Source organism: Rhinopithecus bieti, unplaced genomic scaffold, assembly GCF_001698545.2.
Source record: "Rhinopithecus bieti isolate Rb0 unplaced genomic scaffold, ASM169854v2 scaffold_70802, whole genome shotgun sequence".
Classification (NCBI taxonomy): domain Eukaryota; kingdom Metazoa; phylum Chordata; class Mammalia; order Primates; family Cercopithecidae; genus Rhinopithecus; species Rhinopithecus bieti.
The window spans coordinates 849,413-860,276 of NW_016827192.1; the positions used below are offsets into that span (position 1 = coordinate 849,413).

The following is a 10,864-nucleotide window of genomic DNA, read 5'->3' on the forward strand; positions in this document are numbered from 1 at the left end:
ACTTATTTACAACACAATGACAATCTCTGATTCTTCACTTTAAGCTAATAAAGACGCCTAGTGAAATAAACGGATTGTGTTATTTAAAATTGAAAGCTTATGTGAACCACCACTCAGAAACACGCTTAAAAAATACAGAAAGAAAATGAAAACCCTGTGACTACATAAGATTATTCTGATGCCAAATGCTGAGTGTACAATTAAGTAGAGTAAGTGTTAATAATATGACAAATACCTACTTCCATTGTACAAACGAAATACACTCAAAACTGTAAAGGACAGTGGCACTGTATGCTGCCCTAAGGTTTACAACCACATAGCTTTTTTTTTCATGAATTTGTAAGCTTTGTTTTAATTAAATGCCATTTACTTGTAACTAGCCAGTGTATCCTTTTTTAAAATTTTGTTGTTTCTCTGCACAATTTGAACCAACTTTGGAAAAGGTGTGGGTAAAAGTGGGTAGAAAAGGATGGTAAGAATTGGGTCTTCTTGCTGAAATCAAGTTTTCTTCTGTGTTGTGCAGCCTGAATAATGGGGGAAATCTGTCCTAATATCTTGCTGTATCTTTCCTAACTCACTCCTTTTACAGGGCCTCAGCAGAGGAATTGCATAACAATGTAATTTGTATCCTGGTTAAATAGGAAGGTCTCTGAAGCACATGTCCAGGAACGTTCTGCTTCATGGCAGAGGAGCCAAGATTGTACCTTGTAAGAAAAGGCACTGTTTCCTTAGGCAATGTAGGTTCTTTGTTGGAACCCAAGAGCGCTCCAGTGGCAGGCATGCTTTTGACTCTGGATAAATGGAACTGCCAGAGGCTCGTTCTATCCATCCTGTGTAGAGCACACACTCAGATTCTCGGATCTCACAGAAATGTGCTTCCCGGCCCTCTATAGGCAACACAGTCACCACAATTTGAAGCTATTATGTAAGAAAGGCCAAAATTTAACTTCCATTAGCTTTATTCAGCAAGTTTTTATAAGGCAGATCTCATATGGACTATGCTTTGCCTAAGGACGGTGTTAGATGGGAAGAAAAAAGTGGTGGTATCCTTTCTCCTCTTCCTTTCTTCCCAGCTCCTACTATTCATGGAATTTCCCTTGATTTCAAGTGGCTGCTCACCAAAATCCTCAACTGAAAACAGCTTCCAAGGGGTCATGTACTTATTCAATTCTCTTCTCGCTTCTCTCCAAACACAACATCATCTGACCAAGGTTTGCATGCATAAGCATTGCTAATTAACAGTAAGTCTCCACGATGTCCTCCTCTCAGTAAGTTTGACACACAGACCACAGCAAAGCTGTATGTACTGCCTAAAAGTGGGAAAGATCCTCATGTTGATTTCTGAACCGTAAAAGGCAGGGATACGTTTTGGACTTCTTGTCCCTTACTGTGAACAGACCTAAGAGTACTTACTTTATTTTTTAGAAAGAACCCAGAGCTGCTGATGCCTGAGGGAGTCATTCTAACAGAGACCAGAATATCGAGAGAGAAAATTGATCCAGCTCTCTTGTCTGGTGCTTATAAAACATGAAAGTATCACCCTCGCCATGGCAGACCACAGGGAATGATCAATGTGAATTGTTAAGTCCTCTTCTCAGTGATGCTTGCAAACAATTTCCCTGGGGGAAGCAACAAGTTCCTGACCACAGTGTTGTACACAAATAAATAAACAAAATGCTATTACTTTTTGTTCTTCACATTGGGAAGAGTTCAGAAACATCTTGTTTCAATTGATGGGCTGGAATTACAGAAAAACTTTAATTTTGTCTTTCCTTGCTAGTTCTGTGCCTGAGATGTATTGGTAAAATGGAACATGAGTCACATTTCTAATTGGGAAAAGCCTGGTAATCATGGGCAACCCAGATCTGGGTGACTTACAGAGTATTTTTGTGTTGAGAGAGAAAAGACACTAAAAGTAGAAGTTTCTTAGTTAGCAGCAGCAGAGAGGCTATAAGATTGAATCTGGTGTTTCACATGGCCTGTATCATGGTATAATGAGAAGGAATGTGTCTTGCACAAATTAGCCTATTAGACCTTTCTAATCAGGACCAATATGTGACATATACAGAGGCAAGATCAGCTGTAAGGAAGGATTCACTCCTTTACCACCAAGCCATGGAGATTGCCTCGGTCTCTTGATTTCCCTTATGTTATTTGAGTAGGAACTCAGGCACCAGTGATGCCCCCAATTAATCATAACCATAATGGTAGCATCCAATACCATTTAAAAAAAGGTCAGGGTTGTAGACAAAAGACTGATGTAGACCAGTGGGGAAGACAAGAGGGAGCTATGCAGCCTACTTTGAGAGCAAAGTCTGGTTTGGATCTTCTCTGCTACTTCTGTACATTTCATGCTAGAGGCAGAACAAGTATCCAGGGAACACTTTGGAACTTTCCTAAATTTACAGAGGGGCCTGTAACATTCAATTAGAGGGAACACAGAATGTTCTACTCTAACAAAATTTATAGGTAGTATAGGAAATTCCATCAAGTGTCTTGTGGAAAACTGAATGCATAAAAGTAAAACTGAGACCAAGGATGTAGATAATGGGATCATTCAATACAGATTTCAAACCAAAGTCCACTGCTTAATAACTGTGAACTTGGGCAGAGTACTTAACCTTACTGAACATCAGATTCTTTATTTGTAAAATGGGGACCGTAATCTCTTCTTTGCCCAATTATTTGGGGGATTAATGAGGGAATGAATATAAATTATTTATCACAAGGTCTGGTATATAGTAAGCACTTCACAATGTTTTTTTCCTCCCTTTATTGATGAATGCTTTCCAGATTTCTACTTGGCCTCTTCTCTTTGAGTTTATAGAATACTAATTTTCTGTACTTTCTGGCAAATCTATTCAATCTAACAGTTTTTAAAATTTATTATAATGTGAGATATAGAAGGAATATGAAGAATAAATAATGCATGCCATTTTTGTAAATGATACTCATAATCTACCAAGAAAGCTAGAAACATGCTGGGTCACTATACATTACACAATGCTAAGCGAAATAATTTGGTTATTTAAACATTTGGGAGAAGGGGTAGTCTAATTATATGCCAGGCACCATACAAGGTGGCAAAGACCCAAAGATGTATAAGATGCAATTATTGAACTCCAGGGCCCTTAATTTTTTTTTCTTTTCTTTTTTTGGAGACAGCTCACTGCAACCTCTGCTTCCCCAGTTCAAGAGATTCTCCTGCCTCAGCCTCCTGAGTAGCTGGGATTATAGGCACCCACCACAATGCCCAGCTAATTTTTGTATATTTAGTAGAGACGAGGTTTTACCGTGTTGGCCAGGCTGGTCTTGAACTCCCGATCTCAGGTAATCCACTTGCCATGGCCTCCCAAAATGCAAGGATTACAGGCATGAGCCACCATGCCCGGCCTAGGCCCTTAATTTAGTACAGGAAGAGACACGTGAACAAACTTCAACAGAAGATAGACAGAACAAATGATACTGAGTAAAGAAGTAACTCAAAGGACAAGAAATCACTTTGGTTGGAAGTGTCAGGGAAGGTTTCACAGAGGAGAAAATATCTAGGCTAGATATACAAAAATAACTAGGTTAGTAACTTAGATAAAATGGACAAATTCATTGAAAAATACAACCTACTAAAACTGACACAGATATAACAGAAAATCTAAATAGCACTATGTTTATTAGGGCAATTTAATTCATTATCTAGACCTTTCCACAGAGAAAATTTTAGCTCCAAATGGTATCACTAGTGATTTGAATCAAAATATTCAAGTAAAAAATGACACTAGTCTTATAAAATTCTTCAAAAAATAAGAGGAATAGGGAATACTTGGCAACTTTTTTTTTTAAATCAAATCAGGGAAAAAAAAAAAAAAAAAATACATAACAATTACAAACCAATATTCTGCATATGCATAGAGGCGAAAATCCCTAACAAGATTTTAATCCAATCTAACAACATACAGAAAATAAATCCTGGCTGGGCGCGGTGGCTCACACCTGTAACCTCAGCACTTTGGGAGGCCAGGGTGGGCAGATCACAAGCTCAGGAGTTCGAGACCAGCCTGGTCAACATGGTGAAACTCCGTCTCTACTAAAAATACAAAAATCAGCCAGGCGTGGTGGCACACGCCTGTAGTCCCAGCTACTCAGGAGGCTGAGGCAGTAGAATTGCTTGAACCCGGGAAGTGGAGTTTGCAGTGAGCCAAGATCACACCACTGCACTTCAGCCTGGGCAACAGATCAAGACTCTGTCTCAAAAAAAAAAAAAAAAATACATCCTGACCAACTAGGGTTTATTCCAGGAATGTAATTTTGGTTTGATATTCAAAAATCCATCAACATACTTGATAATATCAACAAAATAAATGAGAAAAAGTATATCATTATTTCAATACATGAAGAAACACTACTTGATAAAATTCAACACCTAACGATGATTTTTAAAATAAAAAACCCACCTCTCAGCATATTAGAAACAGAGAGGAATTTTCTCAATCTGATAAAGGACATTCTACAAAAAAATATTGTTCTGTTCATACTTAATGGTGAACTATAATATAATTTTCCCCTAAGACTGAGAACCAGGAAAAGACACGTGCTCTTACCACTTCTATTAAGCATTGCTCTGGCTATCTTAGTCATTATAACAAAGAAAAAAAAAAAAAGAGAGAAAAGCATAAATAGAAAAAAGAAGTAAAACTGCCTCTATTTGTAAGCAGCATAATTGTTCATGTAACCAGAACATCTTAAGGGAATCTACATAATAATGACTAGAGCTAGTAACTGCATTTAGTAAAATACCAAAATACAGGATTAATACACACAAGTCAATTATATTTTTAAATACTAGCAGCAAATAATGGGAAATAAAATACTAAAAAAAAATCCACTTATCATTATAAAACATAAAACACTCAGAGATAAATTTTCAAAAATATGAATGTAACGAGTTGCATTGGGTCCTCCAAAAGATATGTCTACCTGGAACCTTAGAATGTGACCTTTTGTTTTCTTAGGAATAAAAGGTTTTTGCGCATGTAATTAAGGTAAAGGTCTTATCTTGAATAAGGATGGACCCTAAACCTAATGACACTGTTCTTACAAGAGACAGAAAAGGAGACACTGAAATACAGAAGGAGAAGGTCACATGAACATGTGAAGCAAGAGGCAGAGATTGTAGTGATGTGTCTACAAGCCAAGGAATGTCAAGGATTGCTGACAACACCAGAAGTTAGGAGAGAGGTATGGAATAGATTCTCCCTCAGAGCTTCCAGAAAGAATCAACCCAGCCCACACTTTGATTTTGGACTTTTGGCTTCTTAAACTAAGGAATATATTTCTGTTGTTTACCCACATTGTAGTAATTTGTTATAACAGCCCTAAGAAACTAATAAAATGTATAAGACCTTTGCAGTGAAAATGTCAAACTATTGCTGGGGGAAGTTTTAAAAGGCCTGAAGAAATGCAGAGATATACTAGGCTCATAGACTGAAAGACTCCAGTATTCTTAAGATGTTAATTCTTCTCAAATTGGGCCATACATTCAAAGCAATCCCAATCAAAATTCCAGCACGTATTTTTGCTGTTGTTGAAGAAATGGACAAGTTAATTCTAAAATTTGCATGGAAACACAGTCTCCAGAATTTTCAAAGTAATTTAAAAAGAATGGAGGATTTATATTACTTTATTGCAAGATTCACTATATAGGAACAATAACAAAGACAGTGTGGTGTCGAAGAAAGAATAGACAAGCAGATCAATGGAACAGAAAGGAGTCAAAAATAGACCCACATTTATATGGTCAATCGATTTTTTTTTTTTTTTTTTGACAAAAATGCCAAGGAAACTCAATGCAGGGTGGGGGGAAGTCATTTCAACAAATGGTGTTAGAACAATTAAATGACTATATAGAAAAGAATTAATCCTGATCCTTACCTCATACCATATACAAAAATTAACTCAAGTAAATAATGAACGCTGATGTAAAAGCTAAATCTCTAAATCCTTTAGAGAAAAACACAGAAGAACATCTTCACAACTTTGAGGATGGGCAAAGATAACAAAGATAAGATACAAAAACAAATAACTATATGAAAAAATGATTAATCGGACTTGCTGAAAATTTAAAACTTTTGCCCTTTGAAAGTCGCTACTAAGAAAAAAATACACAACAGGAATTGAGAGAAAATATTGGTAATACACACAATATGACAGACATATTTGGTATATATAAAGCTCTCTTAAAACTCAATAATAAGATAAATAGCATACTAAAAAAGAAAGAGATTCAGACAAATACTTCACAGAAGAAGATCTACAAATTGTCAATACATACATAAAAAGATCCTCAAAATCATTAGTCATCAGGGAAATGAAAATTAAAGTCACAATGAAAAATGACTACACACATGTTACAATGACTAAAATAAAATAGACTGACAACTGAAAGTTGAAGATACTGGAACTCACATATGATCTTATGGGAACATAAAATGGTAAACAATTTTGGACAACTAGCAGTTTCTTACAAAATTAAATATACATGGAACCCATGACCCAATCATTCTAACTCCTAGAGTTTACTAAAGAGAAATGAAAATATATGTACACAGAAAGACTTGTACACAAATGTTGATAGCACATCAAAAAACTGGAAACAACCCAACGTCCATCAACTGGTGAATGGATAAACAAACCATGATATATCCACACTACAATGAAATATTACTCAGTGATAAAAAGGAACAAACTACTTACACATGCAACAACATGGATGAATCTCAAAATTGGTATTCTGAGTGAAAGAAACCAGACACAAAAGAGTACACACTGTTTCACTCCATTTATATAGAACTACAGAAAATGCATACAAATTTATGGACACAAAAATCAAATCAGTGCTTACCTAAGGCCAGAGCCGGAGGGAGAGATGGACTGCAAAGGATCTCAAGGACACTTTTGGAGATGATGAAGATGGTCTGTATTTTGATTGGTGGTAGTCTTATGGATGTAAGCCCTGTTAAAACTCATCAACTGTATACTTTAAATAAATGCAGTTTTTTGTATGTGAATTATATCTCAGACCTCACGTGAGCTTTATAATTTCTCCATCTTCCTCTGTACACTAGCAAATAACTCTTCATGACAATCCAAAGAGGGATCTGGATTGCTTTTTAATTTATGTTAGTAAACAAATTTGTATATTCTAGATTAGGGACGAGCAATCTACATCCTTGAGCCAAATGCAGCCTGCGCTGTGTTTTATTGGAATACAGTCATGGTCATTTGTTTACTCTTCTCTATCATTGCTTTGTTCACTGCGATAGCCAAGTTGGGTAGTTGCAACAGAGAACATACGGCCCGCAAAGCCTAAAATATTTACTCTTTGGCCCCTCACAGATAAAGTTTGGTGGCCCTTATTATAGATAATAAAAAGTTAGATGTGGACATGGGAATATTTGCGTCAATGTTATGACAGAAAAAGGAGAGATGTACTTACATGAATGAGTAAGAATGGCACATTGGACTTAAACAAATCCATGTCCATCAATATGAATCAACACCAAAAAAATGAGAAGAGAAAGAATCAAACATATTTAGCCTTTGCGTCCTCAAACCACCTTGTATTAATCAATGCTGTTATAGCCAAAAGCTTTAGAGAGACTGACGTGAAACTTTTTAAAAAGAGCAAGAAAATACCTTATGAATTCGGCCAAAAATGTCTTGCTGAATTTCCCTTTCTTGGTCATGAAATAAATGGAATCAACTGTCATTTCTATTCATGAGGCAAATTCTGTATCTCAGTTTGGTGAACAGTTACTTATCAAACTATGCTCAATGCCCAATTTCCTTCAAATATAGTAAAACCGTCTCAGTTAAGGGTGGGGAGGGAACAATGTATGCTAGTGGAAAGAGGTATGTCTTTGGGGAAATAAAAAGCTTAGTGCTAGATCCTGTCACTACCATTATGAATAATTGTGTGATGTTGGGCAAGCTGCTTAACTTCTCAAAACCATGGCTTCCTCATCTGTAAAATGGAAATCACATTTCCTCAGTTATGGGGTTGTTGGGAAGTTTAAATGCGGAATGTAAACAAAACCCCAAATACAAAGTAGTCAATGCATAAATATTATGTCTCCCCTTGCCCATCACCATTGCAACAGCAATCTTATTATTTAAGATGAATTTCATCTCAACATCCCAAGATGATACTGACAGTTACTGCTCTAGAAAGTATTTTAAGGTGTTTATTTGGGGACAAGATTAATTAATTTCTAAATTTGGCTTTAATTCAATTTTTACATAAATATATCATCTTTGTCTCTTCCTAGAGAAGCATGTTGTGCTTCTATGTGTTGTGAAATACCCGCTATGTTTTCCTAATAACTCTATATTCCCTATACTGATTACGCCAGCATTTGCAAAAGTAATTTAAAAACCATTTGCTTGGAAGGAAGAACAGCTTTCTCAAAAGGTTTTTTTTTTTTTCTTTTGTGGTGTTATCAGAATCCTTTTAGAACTGAATGCTCTCATCTTTTTTGAAACAATTTTCTAAGATAAGAGAAAGACTTTTCAAATACTGCAAGTCACTTCATAATTTTATGGAAGAAACTGTGCAATCAACTTAGAAATATTAAGTTCAGTTTCAGCATGCCCCTTAAATAGGATCAATGATGAGCAAATCTTTGTATCTGTGTTCTTGCATCACTGAGGAGCAGAATTTGTCTTTGGACCTCTCTGTGGCTATGACAATCCAAAAGCCCTAGAGCCACCTGTACCAGCAACAGCATAACGTCTCCCATTCCTAAGAGTGATTTTCAGCTTAGATTCTTAATATGTCCACATTTATCACCTGCCTTTAGAATTTGGAACCCTATCTATTTGCTTAGACTTGTTCCTCTCTTGTAAATTAGTCCTCTGTAGGTGCACTTTAATTTGCTGTCACCAAACCCCTCTTGCTTAATTAAACTACCAGTCTGGTTCCTTCTAAATAGCCCTGGCCTGTTGTTATCCATATCCCAGCATGACATTAAGCCGTTGGTCCTCCCTGGGTTCTAGTTTAACCATGTATAAAATGCAAATGTTGTGTTCTTGGGCACTCTGCACAAATGTACTAAAGACAGATAAAAGGAGATACAAACACTATTCTAATTTTCAAGCAGAACAGATTTTCTTATTGCTGACATTACTAAAGGTAATCTGAACGGTGGTTTTAATCAACCATTTCTTTTTTAAATCAATTTTATTTTTATCTTAAGTTCAGGGATACAGGTGCGAGCATGCAGGTTTGTTACAGAGGTAAACATGTACCATGGTGGTTTGCTGCACCTATCAACCCATCACCTAGAGATTAATTTATCCTGATGCTCACCCTCCCCCTGTCCCCCACCGCCCTGACAGGCCCCAGTGTGTGTTGTTCCCTTCCATGTGTCCATGTGTTCTCATTGTTCAGCTCTCATTTATAAATGATAACGTGGTTTTTGGTTTTCTGTTCCTGCGTTAGTTTGCTGAGAATAATGGCTTCAAGTTCCAGCCATGTCCCTGTGGAGGACATAATCTTGTTCCTTTTTATGGCTACACAGTATTTCATGTGTATATATACCACATTTTCTTTCTCCAGTCTATCATTGATGGACATTTGGGTTGATTCCATGTCTTTGCTATTGTGAATAGTGCTGCAATGAACATATGTGTGCATGTATCTATAATAGAATGATTTATATTCCTTTGGGTGTATGCCCAGTAATGAGATTGCTGGGTCAAATGATTTTCTGGTTCTAGGTCTTTGAGAAATCGCCACACTGTCTTCCACAATGGTTGAACTAATTTACATTCCCACCAACAGTGTAAAAGCATTCCTATTTCTCCACAGCCTTATTTGCATCTGTTGTTTCTTGACTTTTTAATAATCGCCATTCTGACTGGCAGGAGATGGTATCTCATTGTGGTTTTGATTTCCATTTCTCTAATGATCAGTGATGTTGAGCTTTTTTTCATATGTTTCTTGGCCACATAAATGTCTTCTTTTGAGAAGCATCTGTGCTCATCCTTTGCCCACTTTTTAATGGAGTTGTAATCAAACCATTTCTATAACATTTCAAAATAGCCAATCTAGAAGTTATTATAATTTTTAAATCTTACTATGTTTTCTTTAAAATAGCACGTGGCATGGAGAAAGGAGAGTATCTATATGAACACACCTAGAAGAACCTAAAAATAGAAAAGAAACAAAACAAAGCTACATATTGCCAGACACATGAAAAGCCCACCTGACTACTGATAAGGACTCACAAGTCACCATCAAGAAGCTTAGCACAAAACCGGAAGCAGTGAGCCAATAATGGCTTGTCTTAATCTTTCAGTAATAAAAGTTGTGATTTTCAAAGTGACTCTTTCCCTTTTCTATCTCTATCCAGAGTGGTGTGTCTAGCCTCCTCTGCAGTGCTTGGCTCTCCTGAGCACCATGCTGGGACTTACTAGGGACAGCACTTTTCAGAAGCACTGAATACAACAGTATTCCCACTTAGTGAAACGAAAACCATTTGACTCCGGTTTAAGAAAGTGGCCTGCAGTGAAATTCACAAAATATTGTATGTGTTTGTGTATATTGTGAAGAAGGCACTCAAGATAGGTGTAGAATATCTTTATTTTCATAATGTCATGTTAAGCTAATTTTGTTTTTGAGACAGGGTCTCACTCTGTCACCCACGCTGAAGTACAGTGGCGTGAACACAGCTCACTGTAGCCTTGACCTCTTAGTTTTAAGTGATCCTCTTGTCTCAGCCTCCCAAGTAGCTGAGACTTTAGGCATGTGCCACCATGCCTGGCTAATTCTTCGTGTGTGTGTGTGTTTGTGTGTGTATATATATATATA

The 10,864-nt window shown here is 36.7% G+C and overlaps 1 protein-coding gene across 1 annotated transcript; it reads right to left on the reverse strand.

Annotated features, from left to right (window-relative positions):
- Positions 1 to 583: 583 nt before the first annotated feature.
- On the reverse strand, positions 584 to 1,549 carry BLID (BH3-like motif containing, cell death inducer). Its single transcript, XM_017863725.1, is given in 3 exon segments — positions 584 to 765; positions 768 to 918; positions 1,541 to 1,549. Coding segments are annotated over 3 exon segments (342 nt in total).
- Positions 1,550 to 10,864: the final 9,315 nt, after the last annotated feature.